This window comes from Cherax quadricarinatus, chromosome 72 (assembly GCF_038502225.1).
Source record: "Cherax quadricarinatus isolate ZL_2023a chromosome 72, ASM3850222v1, whole genome shotgun sequence".
Taxonomy (NCBI): Eukaryota; Metazoa; Arthropoda; class Malacostraca; order Decapoda; family Parastacidae; genus Cherax; species Cherax quadricarinatus.
The window spans coordinates 8,562,826-8,585,351 of NC_091363.1; the positions used below are offsets into that span (position 1 = coordinate 8,562,826).

General features: G+C 39.7%; 1 protein-coding gene across 1 annotated transcript in view; it reads right to left on the reverse strand.

Annotated features, from left to right (window-relative positions):
* The window catches only part of LOC128701426 (location of vulva defective 1-like), a 384,351-nt gene that overhangs the window by 306,218 nt on the left and 55,607 nt on the right, over positions 1-22,526 (reverse strand). The window contains exon 7 of the mRNA XM_070100373.1: positions 1,919-2,097. Coding sequence (XP_069956474.1) covers positions 1,919-2,097 — 179 coding nt within the window. The remainder of the gene's footprint in view (positions 1-1,918; positions 2,098-22,526) is intronic.

Below are 22,526 nucleotides of genomic sequence, written 5' to 3' on the forward strand. Positions count from 1 at the left end.
TAATATGGGTTTGAGTAGCTGTGATGCATTCGGTAGATCATTGATGTAGATGAGAAAGAGGAGTGGTCCAAGGACACTTCTTTGTGGGACTCCTACTGTGATTGGTTGGGTGGAAGAGTTTGCATCATTTGCATACACATATTGAGTTCTGCTACTAAGGTATGATTTTAGGTAGTTGAGGGAGTGGCCTCTGATACCATAGTGCGTTAATTTGGAGTACAGCAGTTGATGGCCGACTGTATCGAAAGCTTTTCGTAAATCAATGAAAATGCCCAGCGGGACTTCTTTCTTTTCGAGTGCAGTGTATATTAGTTCTAGCATGTGTATGATACCATCATTCGTGCTTTTATTATTCCTGAATCCAAACTGACAAGGGTTTAATATGTTGTGCGAGACGAGGTAGGAATAGATCCATCTATGAATTAATTTTTCAAAGATTTTAGAGAGCAGTAGTAAGTTAGATATTGGTCTATAGTTATTCAAGTCAGCTTGGTCACCTCCTTTGTGGATCGGAGTGACCATCGCTATTTTAATTAAGGATTGTTGGGAAGGTAGATGATTCAATGGATTTGTTAAAGAGCATTGCAATAATTGGTGACAATACTTGAGAAGCATTTTTGTACATAAAAGCAGGCAAGCTGTTTATGTCTCCTGCCTTGTTTTTAAGGGTGTTTATGATGAGCATAACTTCTATGGGGTTGGTTGGAGCTAAGAATAGCATATTTGGGTAGGTGCCTATGAGGTAGTCTGATGGACAGGTGTTTGCGCTTGGTATTTTGTTTGCTAGATTTTTTCCTATGGTGGAGAAGAAAACATTGAGTTTGGTCACTGTTTCAGGTGTGAGTAGGGGTTCATCTGATTTTGTTAGTTTGATTGTTTTGTTTTTGGATAACTTTTTAGTTCCAAGAATTTCAGATAGATTTTTCCAGTTTTTTTTCATATCACCTTTGATGTTATGTAATCTATTTTCATAATACAATTTTTTAGACCTTCTTATCAGGCTGGTAAGTGCTGACGAGTAACGTTTAGACTGTTCTCTAGTTATTTGACCCATTCTATACTGTTTTTCATATTTGTGCTTTGTGTTAATGAATTTGAGGATGCTTGGTGTTAGCCAGGGATTATTCAGTCTCTTTGCTGTGATCTGTTTAGTTTCTTGGGGGCAATGTTGTTTTGGTTTTTTTTTTAGAAAATTATTTATACATTCATTCATATCTGTACATGTATATGTTTCGAGCTCATTTTGCCAATCGATGTTATTCATAGCTGCTATAAAGTTCTTAACTGCTGTCTCGTTATGTAGTTTGAAGGTTACTTTAGTAATGTCTTGTGGCACTTTGCCCAGATTAGTTATGAGAAAGGTTGGGTAGTGATCTGTAGTGTTGTCTGTGATTATGCCTGATTTTAAAGGGGATATGGTGTTTGTCCAGATGTGGTCTATTAAGGAGATGCTTGTCTCGGTGATTCTTGTAGGTTTAGATATTGCTGATAGCAACAGGCAGTTACTCACTGTGTTTGTGAATTCAGTTACTTGTGGGTCCTGGTTGTGTAGTATGCTTATGCTGAAATCTCCTGTTAGTAGTAGGTGGTCTTTATTCATGTGTGCATCAGTAATCATGTTTCCTAGTTTTTCACTAAAGTGGTAAATGTTTGACTGTGGTACTCTGTAGATGTTTATAACTGTTTATAACTGTGATGTTGAGGAACAAATATTTTTTTTACTACATGTATGAGAAAAAAAAGTGATTTTGCAAATGCTTGTAACTACAACTGAGCTCCAAAACTGTACATCTATTATATAAGCTAATATGTTTTAGAGTGTGTTGCACCTTAATGCTACTTCTCATACATAACTGCTTTATACTGAGGATCTGATGTAATACTGATATGAAAAGAAATCACAGCTTAATTATATTACCAAGTGGAAAGTGAAGTGGGTTGCTAGGGAAAGGAACATCATTGCCATCTGCGACTACCCAATTATACGTGACGGGGTCCACGCAATCCTGGACACATGCAGCAACTAACCCCACACGGTTGGATGGATTTATGGCGACACCATTCTCAGTAGGCGTGCACAAAGCCACTGAAGCACAACTGTAGAAAGTCATGTTTACAGCTACAGTAAAGAATAAAAATTCACAATATCATGGCTGGAACAATTCACCAAAAACCCATACTTAACCCTTTCAGCGTCGAGAGGCCCTCTCCTAAACTTGTTCTCAGGGTCAAAAAATTTTCGAAAAAAATAAAAATTATTTTTCTTATGAAATGATAGAGAATCTTTTTCCGATCATAATGACACCAAAAGTATGAAATTCGATGGAAAACTTATAGAATTATTCTCTCACGAAGTTAGCAGTCTCGACGATGTTTACACATCGGCGATTTCGCCCATTTTGAGCCTTATTTTCGGCCAATGCAAATGTACCAGTTGACAAAAATCATAACTATTTCGCTAGAACTCCACTTTTTCTATCGAATGAGTACAAGAAACCACTCATTTACCGATTTCAACTATCCAATAAAGTGGTCAGAAATTGGCAATTTTGCCAATTTCACACAAATTTCAAAAGATGCCAATTTCCAAATAGAGTCCAGAATAACAAGACAGATATTTCTGGTACTAAAATATTATTTTCTCTGTTCATCAGTCATGTTCCCAGGCCCCTCTTACATTTCTTTTGCTTTCCACTTTGAATTTTTATTTTCACAAAAAAATAGAAGATTTACTGTTATGCAGACTACTGCATTAGTGTAGAAATGGTGTAAATAATATCAGCACACTTGTGAAAGAATATCAGACTCACCAGTTGACGTGTATTGGACGCATGGCATGATTTGTTTACTTTTGAACTTTGGCAAAAATTGAACATTTCTGCTACTTTGAGCTCAATATCAAGGTACAGTGGACCCCCGCTTAACGATCACCTCCCAATGCGACCAATTATGTAAGTGTATTTATGTAAGTGCATTTGTACATGTATGTTTGGGGGTCTGAAATGGACTAATCTACTTCACAATATTCCTTATGGGAACAAATTCGGTCAGTACTGGCACCTGAACATACTTCTGGAATGAAAAAATATCGTTAACCGGGGTCCACTGTACTTTTCATTGTGAAACCAATCAAAATCATCTCAATTTCTGTAATATGTCTTCCATTCTATAAAATGAGACCAGGAAAACTAGAATACAACCATAAATGCCATACGAAAATACACTGCAAAATCGCTGTTTTAAACCAAAAACACGGTCGGAGTTTTTTTTTTCTCATTACGCAAAGTGTGCTGCAGGATTTTTTTATACTGTGCACACTGACCACATAGACCCATTCTTTCATATGTAGGCCTACCAGCTTTCTCTCACTAGATTTGAAGGCGCTAGAATTTACACATACTTGTACGGCACCAACCCTGGCATGCAAGCCATACTAGTATGGCACCAACCCTGAAAGGGTTAAGAGAGGACCCTCATTGTCATAAGATTCCCCTCATAAGTGGCAGTTTTTGGTGAACCCAAAGTAAATGCTGCACAAAATTACAATGATATTGCATATGAAGAAATAAGTCTGAAATGTTATGTAAGAGAAATATATAAAATTAGAGGCAAGAATAATAATACCTAAGAGGACTCTTAATGATAGACAAAATTAATACAAATAATATATTTCCTCTTCTGCAGTATATAGAAAATGTAGTTTACATGCAATAAAATATTGCTAGGCACAAAAGAAAGCTACTAGTGTGTGGTGCATTTTCTGCAACTTGTGAGTTTTCACTTCTATCCACAACATTATTAGCCCTTTCATTGTTCTGACCCTCAAAATTAAGGCTAACAGTGTTACAGTTTAAAAAAAATTCTTCTGAAATGGGAGAACTTTTTTCTGGAAAACTTATGGAATTACGCAGACATAAGTTAGCGGTCTGAACGCAGTTTTTGCTTTGGGTCCTATTTTTAGGCAATTCCATTGCTCAAATCAACTAAATTCCTAGCTATTTTGAGCGATAGTCATGTGGGGTTATAGGTACAATTTTTTACAATAAATGTCATTCAGTTCATGAACTCGAATTACATTGAAGCAGTGAGTAAATCTTGAATCAAACCTAATCATAAGGGTCAAAAGCTAAACTCATAAAGGTCATTTTGGTCCCAGGATCAAAATGATCCTTATGAGTTTAGCTTTTTCACATACAGTAGTCCCCCACGTATCCACAGGTGATAAGTTCCAAGATCTATCGTATATACCCAAAACTGCAGATAGTAGCAAGCTCAATATACAAGTCATTTTTTGTTTACATACATACTATGATGAAGTTTAATTGATAAATTATGTACAATAAGCCAAGAATTAGCACTTTTTCACTGATATAAAACACTTCTCTCATGCTCTGAAGAACTGCCAGCATCACTACTTTTGTGTTTTGGGGTCATTATTTAGCAAAAATAAGGGTTATTTTTGGGCCACAGTAAACAATGGATAACTGAAACTACTGAATCCAAATCCACAGATAGAGGGGTTCTACTGTCGTTCGCAGTGAAGAGGCTCTTGGTCTGAGGAATTAGAACTTTTGGTCTGCTTCCTTAGACCAAACCTAATTACCCCCCAATCCCTCCTTCCCTATCCCATCCTCCCCATCCCCCGTTTCTCTTTCCTCCTCTCCTCATCCCTCCCATATCCCTTCCTGTTTTCAGCCTTTGCAATTCTTCCCACAGGCACTCTAGTTCCTAGGTAGTGGGAAGGGTACCATGGTCCATCCCCTTCCATTGAGGTCCATGGTGGTGGTGTAGTTTGCCGTGGAATTTGGATCACCTGGGGATGTCCCACTCACTCTCTGGTCTCCTGGGAGGTGGTTTTGGGTGTCTTTCGGGTGACAGGTGTATCTCTAGAGGCTGCCTTTCAGATTCTGGGGGGTGGTAGCCAAAAGAGATATGCTTTGTGTTTAGGTATCCAGCTGCCCTCTCTTTTGTCCACCAAGGTGGCTTGGTAGATGTGAGGCTGCTATCCCAGATTGCAGGTTTACTGGCATGAAGGTTAGGGTATGGCACAGGTTCCATGCCACATCTGCACTACTTGCGGTACCAGGGTCCTCTTGGGCATGGAGGGGGATTTACAGCCCTTTCATTCCTCCTAGGAGCTATCCCTCCACGTTCTGCCCATTTTTTATTCTTTTTTCTTTTTTTATAAAAACCAAAAAGAAAGAAGTGACATAATCATGGAATCCCAAACCCATAGAACAGCGCTCCCCTGGCCCCTTTCTGCTACCACACCTTGTTCCGACCCTGCCTCATTATTTGACCACTCTTCGGACATTTCTAATGCCCCTGTACCTCCTGCTGGTGCCATTTCGACACCTGCTCCAGGTACCGGGTTTCCACCTGACTCCTTTGATACATCTGACCTCTGCACTTCTTTGACCATGCTTCCGGCTTCTCCCTCTATGGTGCAGTGATTTTCAGATTGCCCACCCATCCCATGTTGGACCAACCCTGCTCCCACAGCTAAACGCCCAAGACCATTACCTTATGATACTCCTTCGCTTCCTTTTCATTCTGCCCAGAAAACACTGGCATGACACTCACTCCCCTTACACTCTATGTTTCAAAATACACAATGGACTAAGTTTTTCACTCTGCGACTGACTTCTCCTATCTTTCCAATCATAGTATTAGCAAGGCGCTCCTATGCCATGTTGGTCAAGATATAACCTTTCATGCTCAAGAGCGGTGCACACATTGTCATGGTACAGAATGCTTGCCGAGCTCGCAATCTTTCTCTCCGTGGTAATAAATGGTATAAAATACCGACACAATGGAAATATAAACACAAATGCAGTATAATGTGATCCTTTATTGACAACGTTTCACCCACACAGTGGGCTTTTTCAAGTCACACACGGATCTACCTGGGGTTGTATGTATGTATAATGTTCGCCAAGACCGTAGTCCTGGCACGGGTCTCAATCTTGCGATGACCCGTCTCTGGCTCCCGAGGGAGAAAGGTTTCTACAATGATGCGACATATGCTGTTCAAGCACTCTTCTGGTCAGTTCAACTGGTGCATCTCATAAGCGACAACACCGTATGTACTCCTAACTGTGGACACTAGCGAGGAGGAGGATATGTCGTTATCACAGGTAACAGCTTGTCTGGTTCGTTGACTCCATGGTACACTAGTGTGGGGGTTGGAAGGTACGAGAGTATTTATAGTCAGAATGTTGAGGTCAGGTGAAGAATGCTGCATCTGATGATCTACCGGGTGGGGTTATAGAGTCTTGGGTAGCTTGGCAGGGGTATTGGACAAGTTGTAGACCTTCTGCAGTGAAGAAGTCGACAACACTCTTCCTTTCCTTGATGTTCTGCTCTGCAAAGCTGACCACGAACTTCGTTTTAAAGTCTATCGAAAACCCACCAACCAAAACGATCTTCTCCACTTCTACTCTCACCACCAAAACCAAACGTGGTGTGATTATAGGCTTCTTCCTACGTGCACTCAGAATCTGCAGCAATGAGTTCCTTGAGGAAGAATGCACTATAATTGAACAAGTATTTTCCAAACTCCACTATCCTCGTCACTTCATCAGAGACTGCAGACGGCGGGCATTAAACATCTTCAACACACCCAGAGAAGACACTGCCGAGAAGAGATACATAGTCCTCCCCAACAACTCCATTGCCAAACATGTTTCCAACATCTTTGCCAAAACATCATTCCAAGTATCTACCTCCACAACCACGACCATCAAGGACATCACCAGTAGTAGACGGGACAAGCCTCCATCCTCTGCAGGGGTATACATAATCCCTTGTAATGACTGCAACAAATTATATGTGGGCGAAACATCAAGAGACCTCCAAACACGCATTTCAGAACACCAATATGCAAGCAGAACTGACGATACAAGGAATGCCTGTGTACAGCATCGCAATTCACACAACCATTTAATTAACTACAGAAACTCAAGACTTATAGCCACAGAAGACAACACTCAATACAGAAGAATCCTGGAATCATCGCTTATCTCTATAACCAACAATTTCAACCAGAACAATGGCTTCTATAACATAGCTGAACCACTCGCCAAGAAACTTCTTCATCGCTATCCCACATGAGAACATAGAACACTGCAGAAGGTCTACAACTTGTCCAATACCCCTGCCAAGCTACCCAAGACTCTATAACCCCACCCAGTAGATCATCAGATGCAGCATTCTTCACCTGACCTCAACATTCTGACTATAAATACTCTCGTACATTCCAACCCCAGGTAGATCCGTGTGTGACTTGAAAAAGCCCACTGTGTGGGTGAAACGTTGTCAATAAAGGATCACATTATACTGCATTTGTGTTTATATTTCCATCTTTCTCTCCTTACGACCACAAATGCTTTTCCTGTAACTATTGAAAAACATCATTCTCTCAATTCTTCTAATGGTACTGTCATTCTATCTCATACCATTGTCCAATACAATTTCCAGACATGTGGTAATGACATTCTGAAACAGCTTGAGCTCCAAGACCTCCCAATCCTCAAAATAGACACTTATGTCCTCCCTGCCCACTCAACTTTCAACTGCTGTGTGCTTCCATCCTTGGTTTATATTGCAGGATACCATTTACAAGTTCAAAAGGTGATCCCTACACTGCAACAGTGTAGATATTGCTGGCATTTTGGTCATCAAGTAAAATATTGCAGGTCCATGGCCAAATGCCCAGTCTGTAGTGCCGACGACCATACCAATATACAGCAGAACCTCGGCTTATGAATTTATTCCGTTCCGTGACCTCGTTCGTATCCCGACTTGTTCGTATGCCGAGTCAATTTTCCTCATTTAAATTAATTGAAATGGTATTAATCCGTTCAGGCAGAATTCCTGCTCTTGGGAGGCACGACAAAATACTTCATTATGATGCTAATATCAACTCTATGGCTTATTTATATATCACGATTCATCTAATTTCACCATCACTCAAGAAACGCACAGCAGGTGCATCATTGTAATTGTTCAGCATTTCTTTGATGTCGGCTTCCTATAACTCCATTAGCACAGTCAAAATGAGTAAATAGAATTGTCAATGCTTATTGCTTGGGTACGTTTATTCTGTTAGTGGGTTGGATCTGTGAAGGACCTGCCTAGTATGGGCCAACAGGCCTACTGCAGTGTTCCTCCTTTCTTATGTTATTATGTACCCACGACACCAATCATACCCATCCCCTCCCACTCATATATTTGTCCAATCTCTTTTTAAAGCTACCCAAGGTTCCATCGAAGCCAAAACCTTGGGTAGTTTCAAATATAGGTTGGATAAATACATGAGTAAGAGGGGTTGGATTTAAGTGGGACTTACACGTGAGTAAGTACGATTATTAAGAGGAAATGGTATGGTGATACCGACAAGATGTGGAAAAAGACACTTATGTACAGTTCAGGACATTTATTAAAGGAAACGTTTCGCCACGAGTGGCTTCTTCTGTCCTAATACAGAGAAAACTAAGAAAACACACATATATATAGTGGCGGGAGTCAGGTGAGGTGATGCGTGGGTAGAGGTGGTGGTAGTAGTAGTAGTAGTAGTAGTAGTAGTAGTAGTAGTAGTAGTAGTAGTAGTAGTAGTAGTAGTAGTAGTAGTAGTAGTAGTAGTAGTAATGGAACTAAGGAGGTGAGGCTAGAGAGGGACCTGCTGGCATCAAGTAACACCAGTTCCCAGGATGGGTAATATCCTCTTGCTTAGTAATTTTGAAATACTGTAACTACCGGATTTTTGCTTTATAGTGTTACTGACAGAAATTAGTGCAGCTTCAATGCATTTTCTCCGTCTTAAGTCGTCTTCTTTAATAACTAGTTTAGCTTCATTGAATTTCATGAGGTGTCCAACATCGTCTCTATGTTGAACACATGCGTTTTTGCAGTCATCATTTCTGCAAGCATTTTTGTGTTCTGCTATCCTAATGTCCAGAGTTCTGGCTGTTTCCCCTACATATACTTTGTCACACCCCCCACATGGTATAGTGTAGATTCCTGCACTTGTGCCAGAATCATGCTTGGGTTTTTGTATCAGGTTCCTAATAGTAGTTGAAGAGCTGGTAGATATTTTAGCCAGTTTTCTGTCAAACATTTTTGAAACATTAGTGGCAACGTTGCTGACCGGTAAAACGATGTAACTTGGAGGCTTTTCTTCAATTTGATAGGTGTTGGTCTTGCTGAGGATTCGTGTTGCACGTTTCCTGCAGTCACGTATGAAGTGTAGGGGAAAGTGTAGTGAACTAAAAGAGTTGGTGATGTATGTACATTCTTCTTCGAGGAACTGCGGACTGGAAATTCTGTAGGCTCTCAGAAAGAAGCCAATAACTACCCCTCTTTTAGTTCTTGTGTCATGGTGAGAGAAGAAATGTAGAAGATCATTCTACATTTCTTCTCTCACCATGACACAAGAACTAAAAGAGGGGTAGTTATTGGCTTCTTTCTGAGAGCCTACAGAATTTCCAGTCCGCAGTTCCTCGAAGAAGAATGTACATACATCACCAACTCTTTTAGTCCACGCATCTACAACTCTGTTAGAAAACCAGTACTTACCTATGTCCTTTCTAAATCTAAATTTATCCAACTTAAATCCATTATTCCTGGTTCTTACCTGGTTCGACACCCTCAGTACTTTAGAAAGGACATAGGTAAGTACTGGTTTTCTAACAGAGTTGTAGATGCGTGGAACAGTCTTCCCAGTGGGGTGATAGAGGTTAGGACCTTGGGTAGCTTTAAGAAGAGACTGGACAAATATATGAGTGGGAGGGGCTGGGTTTGATTGGTGTCAAGGGGTTCGGGAGTTATTTCTTGAGTAGCTTTAGGTAGATGTCGTTTTGATAAGGACCTGCCTCGTATGGGCCAGTAGGCCTTCTGCAGTGTTCCTACATTCTTATGTTCTTATTAATGTCTCCCTTGTTTATGCCCGTCATCCACTTATACACTTCAATGATATCTCCCCTCATTCTACGCCTCTCCAGAGAGTGGAGATTTAAGGCTTTAAGTCTATCTTCATACGGGAGGTTCCTTACACAGTAAATCATTTTAGTCATTCTTCTCTGTATGTTCTCTAATGAGTCTATGTCCATCCTGTAGTAAGGGGACCAAAACTGAGCAGCATAATCTAAATGAGGCCTCACTAGTGATGTATAGAGCTGTAAAATAACTTTTGGACTTCTGTTACTTATACTTCTTGAGATAAATCCAAGTAATCTGTTGGCCTTGTTGCGCACACTGAGGCACTGCTGTCTTGGCTTTAGATTTCTGCTTACCATGACTCCCAAGTCTTTTTCACATTCTGTATGACCAAGCTCTACTTCACCTAGATTATAGCTTCGAGGGTTATTTTCATTACCAAGGGCAAGTACCTTACACTTATCCACATTAAACTTCATCTGCCATTTCTCAGACCAAGACATTAATTTGTTCAAATCGTCCTGGAGTTTATTGATATCCTCCTCAGAGTGAATTATACGGCCTATCTTTGTATCATCAGCAAACTTACTCATGTCACTAGTAATCCCTTCATCAAGGTCATTAATGTAAATTATGAACAAGAGAGGGCCTAAAACTGATCCTTGTGGAACGCCACTAGTGACTAATCCCCATTCAGATTTCACTCCATTAATGGTTACTCTCTGCTTTCTATTGGTAAGCCATGCCTCAATCCATGCTAGAACTTTACCTCCTATACCATGAGCTGCCACTTTTCTTAAGAGTCTCTTGTGAGGTACTCTGTCGAAGGCTTTACTAAAATCCAAATAAACAATATCATATTCCTTATCACTGTCAACTGCCTCAAATGTTCTATTGAAGAACGTCAGTAAGTTTGTCAGGCAGGAACGACCTCTCGTGAATCCATGCTGAGATTCATTTATCAAGTTATGCTCTTCAAGGTGACTTCTGATAATGTCAGCTATAACTGATTCTAATAACTTGCCCACTATAGATGTCAGGCTTATTGGACGGTAATTTGAGGGAGTGGACTTATCCCCAGATTTGAATATAGGAACCACATTAGCCATCTTCCACATCTCTGGCACAACACTGGTAAGGATGGACGCATTGAATACACTCGTTAATGGCTGACTAAGCTCCATCTTGCATTCCTTAAGCACCCTTGAAAACAACTCATCGGGTCTCGGGGACTTATTTTGTTTCAGCTTGTCTATCTGTTTAACAACCATGTCCCTCGTGACAGTAATATTAGTTAACTTGAATTCATCAGGAACTAAATAATTGTTAATTACTGGAATCTCATTTACATCTTCCTGTGTAAAAACTGACAAAAAATAGTCATTAAATAAGGAACACATTTCCAGTTCACTATCCGTCAGCTGTCCATTCCCAGATTTCAGAGGTCCTACTTTTTCCTTCACCTTCGTCCTATACACTTGAAAGAACCCCTTTGGATTAGTCTTTGATTCATTAGCAACTCTAATTTCATAGTCACGTTTAGCCTTTCTAATCGCTTTTTTTACTTCTCTTTTAAGCTGAACATATTGGTCAGTAAGGTTAACCTCTCCTCTTCTGATGCGCCTATAAATTCCCCTTTTCTCCCCTAATAGATGCTTTAGCCTCCTGTTAACCCATTTGGGATCGTTATTATTAGACCTAATTTCTCTCTGGGGAATGTATATACTCTGGGCACTGTGTACATTATTAAGAAAACAATCATAAAAGCAGATCCCTTCATATTCATAAGTATGATTATCGTCAATAAAATCATTAGCTGCCGCTGCCGCTGCAGCGGCAGCGGCAGCAACGGTATCCTACCAGCTCTTCTTTCTCAAAAAAACATCGCCCATCAAAACTTGTGATGGCCTAAGTGAAAGTTCAACTACATGAACCCACGTAGACCACAACATGACCCAAGAATACTAAGAATGTAACCCAAATCTTGACAAAATTAGAAGATCTAAGGAAGACAGCCCTGCTAACCCAAACACTGCCTCCGCTGCCAGACAACCACTTAACCCAAGCTCCGAGAAAACAAGCCTTCTCCTCCATTGCTACACAGTATCTACTTCAGTGATACTATGAAAGGATATCGCAGAAGAAACAACACCAGTAATAAAAGAATAACAGCAAGGACCCTAGAACTCAACTTGTCTACCCAGCAGGACGCCAGTGTATCATCAACCCCCCTCACCGACTCCACCCAGGGAACAACAACAACAACAACAAACATGGCTGACTACCCCTCCAACTCCACTCCCTTCAAAGGATTCATCCATGATAACTCAGGTACGATTATTCCTGACAATATCAAGGACTACATCGTTGCTCTAGAAAATGAAATCAAAGATATCAAAGCAGCACTCGAGCGACGAGATTCCAAGATAACCAACCTCGAGAATAAGATCCAAAACCTTGAAGAGAAGATTACATCGGGAAGTGTTGACACAGAAAATACTCTAAAAGCAGCTATAGCCAGTCACACTGAGCAAATAACAACAATAAATATGAAGGTTGAAGAAGCAATCAAGGACTGGAATCAGAACATGCACACTCGACTAAATGAATACCTTGATTTCCAAGACGACAAAACTGAACAAGATAAGTTGTCTGATGCAGTTATAATAAACAGTCCACACATTCCTAGTGACATAACACAAGCTCAGTGCAAAGAAACTGCTATCAGGATAATACAGAACCACGTACAAGTCATCGTGCAAAACAATGAAATCAAAGAAACACGTTTGTTAGGAAAACCAGGAAGTAAACACAGTATAATGATCAGACTTCATTCATACGATAAAAGAAAGGACCTAATTAAATCAGCAATTACAATGAAAAATGGAGTGTACATAAATGAGTGTCTAACAAAAAAATGTCAAAACCTTCTGTTCAGGCTGAGAAAACTTAAACAGGAAAACAAAATACATCAGTGTTTCACGCGAGATGGGAAAATACTAGTAAGGAAAACATCAACAGGACAACAATATACCATCTCTAACGAACATGATTTCTCTACCTTCCTTAGAAAAGCTGACATTTCTGTAACAGATTAGATAAGTGCCCTTAACCCTTTCAGGGTCCAAGGCCAAAATCTGAAGTCACGCACCAGTGTCCAAGAAATTTTGAAAAAAAAAAAAAATTATTTTTTCTTACAGAATTAAAGAGCATATTTTTGTGAAGGTAATAAAACAAAAAAAATTAGAATCTGATCAGTACTTACCGAGATACAGTGCCAAGAAGTTTGTAGAAAATGATGTGGTGGCGGCAACATCGACGAATTCCACATACGCGTATTATATTATTTTGTTGTTTTAGTTGTTTTTTCTTTTCTTTTCCAATTTTTTTCTATTCCTACTAACATTTGGGGCCTGAGAGACCAATACTGTATATAATTTATATATATAAACTCACTGTATTGAACACAATAACCGCACTAAAGTTATTATCATATTATTGTTTACCACTGTTGTTTATTACAATAAACATGCACAAATATTGTATAATACTAATGTTCTATCATATATTTACATATTTACAATCACTGGACATGGTTTTAGAACTGCTGGAGCTTGTGGAACTCCTTGAAACAAGGCACCATGCACAGAGGCACCTTACATTCCTCACACATAAACCGAGTGTCTTTGCGTCTTTGTTGCCGTCGTTTTGTTTGTGCACAGACAATGCATCTCTTCTGAGCAAATTTCTTTTGAGTTGAAGGAAGCTGTATTATGAAATGATCACCTTCTCTTCTCAAACGCTTGGGTATATTGTGATGAATTCGAGGACCATGTTGTATTGCAGGTGTTGTTACCTGGTACTTCATTATGAGTTGTCTGACAACAGACAAACAAAATTCACCATACGGTGGTCTGTTACCAGTCTTTATTTGGTACATATTATATGCATTCAGCATTGAAATGTCCATGAGATGGAAGAAAAGTTTCATGTACCACTTGTAACTCTTACGAACACAGTCAACAAAACCAATCTGCATGTCACACTTGTCAACCAAGCGCATGTTTTGTGTATAATCAATCACTGTCACTGGTTTTCGAATACGTTCATTAGTCACTCGATCAACTTTGCCACTGTCTTGCATTTCATTACGGTGAATGGTTGTCAACAATGTGACATCTCGTTTGTCATGCCACCGTAATGCCATGATGTCATTGGCAGTAAACACCTGCACGTCATCACCACGAACACCTGCGTTGAGCCTGGGCATATGTTTACGATTAGAACGCACTGTGCCACACACATCTGTCTTGTTCACTCGCATGAAATCACTGAGTAATGGGCTTGTGTACCAGTTATCGGTATATAATGTATGGCCCTTACCAAGATAAGGTGCCATCATGTTTCTCACTACGTCACCTGATATACCCAATAACATCTTGGTATCTTTCAATGTTTTACTACCCGTGTATACAACAATATCCAACACCAGGCCACTGTCACAATCACAGAGTACAAACAATTTTATACCAAAGCGGTTCCTCTTGCTCGGTATATACTGCTTGAATGACAGTCTACCTTTGAACAAAATCAAAGACTCGTCAATTACAAGATTCTTGAATGGATAAAAGTACATCCTGAACTTTTGTTTGAGATACATGAAAACATTTCTAATCTTGTATAACCTGTCACTTCTGTCAGGCCTGGTTTTGTCAGAGAAGTGCAACATACGTAAGAGTAAGATAAACCTGTTCACTGGTATTATTTCACTGAAGGATGGGGTACAAATTAGCCGATCTGTGGACCAGTATGCTTTTATATTATGCTTATAGACGTGAGGCATAAGCATTATTGTTGCAAAAAGCAAATACATTTCTGCAACAGTCGTCTCTTTCCACCTGTGTAGTCTTGACTGTGGTGATAAGATCGTATTTGCCATGGTGTACTGAAAATACTTATTACTTTCCCTGACAATAGTTTCCATCAATGGCTGGTCAAAGAATAATTCAAAGAATTCCAGTTCATTGGCCGTGGTTCCAAGGGGACAGGTAGGTAGAATTCCACTTTGCGAGTCATCAAAGTGGTGAGGGCTGGGAACAAAATTGGGATTTTGCTGCCAATCCCAGATACGGTTTGCTGGTGGATACTGGACATCATAGGCTGGTTGTACGGGTGGTTGTGGCGGGCTGGTGGGTGACGCTCCGCTTTGTCCTTGAACTGACGAGTCAGCAGCGTGGGTTCCCGCGTGGCACAGCGAGTCACGCATGGCGGTGCCACTACCACCACCAGCCCCACTAACACCATCCACTGATGTCTGTGGCCCATCCATGCCAAGTGTAGCCACATCATCCTCACTATCACTACCTAAAACGGGTGTAGGGCCACGGGATGTACTCCGGGATGTACTACGGGATGTACTCCGTCCCCTGGGCATAGCATAGGGTACACTACCCGAGCGCATGCGGCGGCGCACATACCGACGCTTCACTGGTGAATATGTTTCCTCACTATCACTACTCGAATGATCGTCGAGCGCAATAAAATCACAATCCACGTCAGAATCATCGTCATTACTGAAGTCAGAGGCCAGGCCACGGGAAAATATTAGTTTTCTCTTACGTTTAGGAACAACCGACCGTGAGTCACGAGTGCCCACACCAGAGGTAGAAGGTCGAGGATCGTCGGGGTTTTCTGCACTATTATCGATATCCTGGTCATTATTTTCGGTCACTAACTCATCAAAGCCGTAGAATTCGTCTTCATTTCCACTTCCATCAGTGTCAGAACTATCAGACAGGAAGAGGAGAGTCCCAATTTTCCGGGGAGTGAGAGCTGACTTGCGACGAGACATGGTGAACAAGGGTAACTGAGCCGGCGTTCCCACAATGCTATGCAGGCGCCTAGATTTTTTGTTTACGGCGCACACCCACCGCGCAGACCCATTCTCTCATATGTAGGCCTATGAGCGCTTTCGCGCTAAATTTGACGGCGCTAGAATTTTGGCGTAGATCTACGGTTTGGACACTCACCGACCAGCCGTAGATCTACGGGACGGACCCTGAAAGGGTTAATACATATATACGTGTGGTGCATATAGTGTACGTTACTATTATATTGTACATTATTATTTTTATTATTTTTCATCACTAGCTAATGCCAACTACCTCCAATACTCTATAACTTTCTTACTGCTATTAATTGCTCATAATTTTAAATTAAAAGTCAAATCTTACTCCAAATTAATAATATTCATTTTTTCTTACCTGTCCATTTAATTTTGTTTATCACTACTTGTTTTTTTAGTCACTTTACATTGTGTATGCAATTAGTGTATATTCCAATTACTTTTTTGCAAGTACCAAAACTATCTTTTGCTAGCTAGTACCAACTACCTCATTTTTTTTACTTTTATTGTGCAATAAACTGCTCAATTTATCTAATATTACAAATCAGATCTTACTCCTTAACCAATATTATTTCATAGTGACCATCTGTCCATTTAACTTTGTTTACCATTACTTAATTTTAGTCCCTTATATATTTTCTCCTTTATTTTAGCTTTATATAACTACCCTAGCTTATACATTCACAATTGTTAAAATAATCAAGGTGCTATTCTCAGGTGCTACAGTAGAACAAGTTCACAATTTTGCCATTATATTCCAAAGCTCATTTATTTTATAGTACTACCTACTATCATATTCCCAAGCTCCATTATTTGATCATCACTTTATTTGTACTAGTCCCTTTTATATTGTCTCCTTTATTTTAGCTTAAAAAAAAAAAAAAAAAAACTACCTTAGCTCATTATTTTACATTTGTTAAATAATTCAGGTGCTATTTTTTTTTGCTTAAGACTATTTACTTTGTTTTATACTTAATTCTAACTATAGATTCACTACAAATCTTATGATTACAAGCATTGATCCAGATACCAACCTCTTATTTAATGACTTAAATGAATCAAACAGTTACTGTAATTACTACACTGCAGAACAATCAAAGGCACTTCTCAGTGCCAACAACAACATAACTATCTTTAACTACAATATCAGATCTTTAAGCAAGCATTACGATGACCTCATAGCATTACTAAATTCCTTACATGCCAATATGTCCATCATTACACTAACTGAAACCTGGCTAAAGCCTGATAGTACAGATGTCTATGCCATTCCTGGTTACACAGCCATACACAACTGTAGGCCAGACCAACAAGGGGGTGGCACAGCCATATACTACTCAGACCAACTAGAATGTATCACTAATACTTGCACAAGAGATGAACATGGGGAATATATAATAGCCAAATTCAAATCCAAATACCTACAAAAACCTCTCACATTGATAAACATCTACAGAGTTCCACAGTCAAACATTAGCCAATTTAGTCAAAACCTAGGAAGTATGATAACTGATGCACGCATGAACAAAGATCACTTACTACTCTCAGGTGACTTCAATATAAATCTCCTGCAAGACCAGGACCCACACGTTACTGAATTCACAAACACAATGAGTAACTGTATGTTGCTACCAACAGTAACAAAACCTACAAGAGTTACAGAGACTAGTGTTTCCCTACTTGACCACATCTGGACCAACACCATATCCCCTTTAAAATCAGGCATAATTACAGATAATACCACAGACCACTACCCTACTTTCCTCATAACAACTATTGGTAAATTACCCCAAGACACTACTAAAGTCACCTTCAGACTTCACAATGAGGCAGCCATTAATAACTTCACAATAGCAGTAGCAAACATTGACTGGCACACTGAGCTAGAAATCAATACAGATATTGACGAATGTATTAATAATTTTCTAAAAAAGACTCAATACCTCTATAACAAGCACTGCCCTAAAAAAACTAAGCAGATGACAGCTAAGAGACTGAACAGTCCCTGGCTAACACCCAGCATTCTCAAATCCATAAATACAAAACACCAATATGAAAAACAGTACAGAATGGGTCACATAACCAGAGACCAAACAAAACGTTACTCGTCAATCCTAACCAGCCTGATAAGAAGGGCAAAAAAATTGTATTATGAGAACAGATTATCCAACTTACGAGGTGATATAAAAAAGACCTGGAAAACCCTATCAGAAATTCTGGGAACAAAAAAGATATCACGAAATAGCGAAATAAAATTAGCAAAATCAGATGAACCCCAACTCCCACCAACAGAAACAGCAAACAGACTCAATGATTTCTTCTCCACTATAGGACAAAACCTTGCCAATAAAATCCCAAGCTCAGATACCCCACCAAATGACTACCTCACCGGCAACTACCCGAACACACTGTTCCTAGCTCCGACTAACCCATACGAAGTCTCCCTTATTATCAACGCACTAAAAAACAAGGCAGGAGATTTAAATACCTTACCACCCTTTATATACAAAAAAGTGTCACAAGTGCTATCACCAATCATTGCAACACTCTTTAACAAATCCATTGAATCCTCCACCTTCCCTACAGTACTCAAAATAGCAAGGGTCACCCCGATCCACAAAGGAGGAGACCAAACAGAGTTGAACAACTATAGGCCAATATCCAACTTACACCCTCTCTCAAAAATCTTCGAAAAATTAATTCATAAACGAATCTACTCCTACCTTATCTCCCAAAACATACTCAACCCCTGCCAATTTGGATTCAGGCCTAATAAAAATACTAATGATGCTATTATACACATGCTAGAACATATATACACTGCAATAGAGAAAAAAGAAGTCCCACTGGGGATCTTCATTGACTTACGTAAAGCTTTTGATACAGTTGACCATGACTTGCTCCACGTAAAATTGTCACACTATGGTATAAGAGGGCACTCCCTCAACTACCTCAGGTCATACCTCAGCAACAGAAGCCAATATGTGTACGCAAATGGGGCAAACTCTTCTGCACAACCAATTACAGTTGGTGTCCCACAGGGAAGTGTCCTTGGCCCTCTTCTCTTTCTCCTATACATAAATGACCTACCAAATGCTTCTCAATTACTCAAACCCACACTATTTGCTGATGACACAACATACGTCTTCTCCCACCCGAGCCCAGTCACGCTAGCCAATACTGTAAATACCGAATTACAGAAAATATCTACCTGGATGAGTACTAACAAACTTACACTAAACATTGACAAAACCTACTTCATTCAGTTTGGTAACAGAGCTACAGATGTCCCTCTTAACATAATGATAAACGGATCACCTATCACAAAGCTAACAGAGGGAAAATTCTTAGGAATCCACCTTGATAATAGACTCAAATTTCATACACATATACAACAAATTTCTAAGAAAATTTCCAAGACTGTAGGCATACTATCGAAGATACGGTACTATGCTCCACAGTCAGCCCTCCTGGCCCTATATCACTCTCTTATTTACCCCTATCTCACCTATGGAATTTGTGCATGGGGCTCAACAACAAGTAACCATCTCAGACCACTAATTACCCAACAAAAGGCTGCAGTTAGAATGATAACAAATTCTCACTACAGGCAGCACACTCCACCAATATTCAATACACTCAACCTACTCACCATACAAAACATCCATACTTATTACTGCACCTATTACATACATAGAACACTCAACTCTGATATTAACCCTCCCCTCAAACATCTCCTTGCCAACCTCAACAGAACACATGACCATAACACAAGGCACAGATCACTCTTTGATATTCCTCGTGTCCATCTCACGCTATGCAAAAACTCAATGCACATAAAAGGCCCTAAAATCTGGAATTCATTACCTGTAAATATAAAAGAAACACTACCTGTTTATAAATTCAAGTCTCTTCTCAAAGATCACTTACTCACCCAAAACCAAATAAATACTGAATAACTGAACCTTATAAATTGTATATCTTAAATGTTTCTCACAATTATATCACATAAATGTTAAACCTAAAACCCAATCTAACTTTATTATTTTTTAAATTCACTACCTAACAGAATACTCCATTCTACTGAATTTACAACAATGCATGCAACCATATGACCTGTCTTTGTAATACTCACTTGTGCTTTATAGTAATCAGTTTACATTAATGTTTTTCACTGATTTCATCATTGCTTAGTTAATCTTAAGTTAATTTTAAGCCAGCCTGTAATGCTATGAATAGTATAAGTGGCTTTGGCATGCTGCTCTTATCTGTATTTTTTTGTACCTCTGTAAGTGTGCTCAAATTATAAATAAATAAATAAATAAATAAATAAATAAATAAAAAAGTCCATTATAATCGGCAGAACGAAAATCGGGGATTTTTACTGTATTATCATTATTCTTGCATTCCCAATTAATGAACATTAAAATGGTATAAAATACTGACAGGTTGTTAGGTAAGACACATATGCAACAGTTAGGTATCTTTATTATGAAACGTTTCGCCTACACAGTAGGCTTCTTCAGTCAAGTACAGAAAAGTTGATAGAAGCAGAAGATACTTGAAGACGATGTAATCAGTCCATCACCCTTAAAGTTTTGAGGTTGTTAGTCCCTCAGTCTGGAGAAGAGCATTGTTCCATAGTATGAAACAATATGGAGATGAAGTGACAGGATGGAGCTTTTATAGCGCCAAGAGGTGAGACGTAGACCACTAGGAGAGGCAAGAACTCAGATGCTGAGAGGTCAGGTCCCTCTCAAATCCAGCCGCTCTCACTAGTGGAAGTTGTCGAAGTTGATTGCAGGTCTGTACCAATCAACTTCTGCAATCAACTTCGACAACTTCCACTAGTGAGAGCGGCTGGATTTGAGAGGGACCTGACCTCTCAACATCTGAGTTCTTACCTCTCCTAGTGGTCTACGTCTCACCTCTTGGCGCTATATAAGGTCCATCCTGTCACTTCATCTCCATATTGTTTCATACTATGGAACAATGCTCTTCTCCAGACTGAGGGACTGACCACCTCAAAACTTTAAGGGTGATGGACTGATTACATCGTCTTCAAGTATCTTCTGCTTCTATCAACTTTTCTGTACTTGACTGAAGAAGCCTACTGTGTAGGCGAAACGTTTCATAATAAAAATACCTAACTGTTGCATATGTGTCTTACCTAACATTCCCAATTAATGCTAAAGGTGATGGATTTGTGATCACTTGCGCCAAGCTCTTCAGTGATCTCCAGATTATTCACGAGTGTTTCCTTATTTGACAAGACTAGGTCTAGCAAATTATTACCCCTGGTAGGTTCAGTTACACTCTGTTTCAGAAAACAGTCCTGAACTGTTTCCATGAAGTCACTGGACTCTAGATTACCTGTCAAAGAATTCCAGTCAATTTGGCTAAAGTTAAAGTCCCCTACTATGACTACGTTACTGTGTACAGAAGCCCTAACAATTTCGTCCCAAAGAAGTCTCCCTCTATCGTGATCCAAGCCTGGAGGTCGGTATACCACACCTAGAATTAGTTTTTCTTGACCCTCCACGAACTCTACCCAAACAGACTCTGTTACTGCTCCATCTATTTTTATACCTGTTTTTATGCAACAATTAATATTTTCTCGAACATACAAAGCAACTCCTCCCCCCTTCCCATTACATCTATCCACATTGAATAACTTAAATCCCTGAATATTACACTCAACAGTCATATCCCGACTCTTTAAATCATACCACGTTTCAGTTAATGCAATGATATCAAAGTTCCCAGCACATGCTACCAAACGTAGTCCATTAATTTTATTTCTTGCACTTCGACTGTTAGCATAAAATACCATCATATGTTTTTTCTTCTGCACATTTTTCCTATTCATCTTTGTTTTTACACAATTTCTGAAATTATCATTACCCAGAGTTACTCCATGACAGTTACTATTAAGATTCTTAATATCAGAGCATAAGTCAATATATCCATACTCATTATTAATCATTTCTAAACCCATACCTCTAACTAATCCTAGTTTAAAGTCCTAACAACCCCCTTAACTGAGTTAGCAAGAAAACCCACACCTGCCCTGGATAAGTGAACCCCATCCCTGGCATACATGTCATTTCGGCCATAGAAGTTGTCCCAGTTGTCAATGAATGGTACTGCATTATCCTTACAGTGTTTATCCAGCCAACAATTAATACCAATTGCTCTGGACAACCATTCATTACCAACACCTCTTCTTGGCAAAATGCCACATATAACAGGGCGCCCCCCCTTCTTCCTAATCATGTCTATAGCTGTCCTGAACTTTCTAACTAAATCCTCACTTCTACGCTTGCCTACATCATTGCCTCCAGCACTGAGGCAAATAATAGGATTGATCCCATTACCGTTCATGATGTTGTCAAGCCGGCTAACAATGTCCTCCATCCCAGCCCCAGGAAAGCATACCCTTTGTCTCCTACTCCTGTCCTTCAAGCAGAATGCCCTATCCATGTATCTAACCTGGCTATCCCCAACAACAACAATATTCTTACCTTCCTTGTTGTCGTTCGTCGTGACGATCCCAGTAGTAGACTCACATTCGTCGGGTAGCACCGAGAATGCGTTGGAGGTTTCCACGGGAGTTTCCACAGCAGTCTCTTTCTTCTTCATCGTTTCTGGCTTTCCATTCGTCTTCTTGATCGTCAACTTCGTC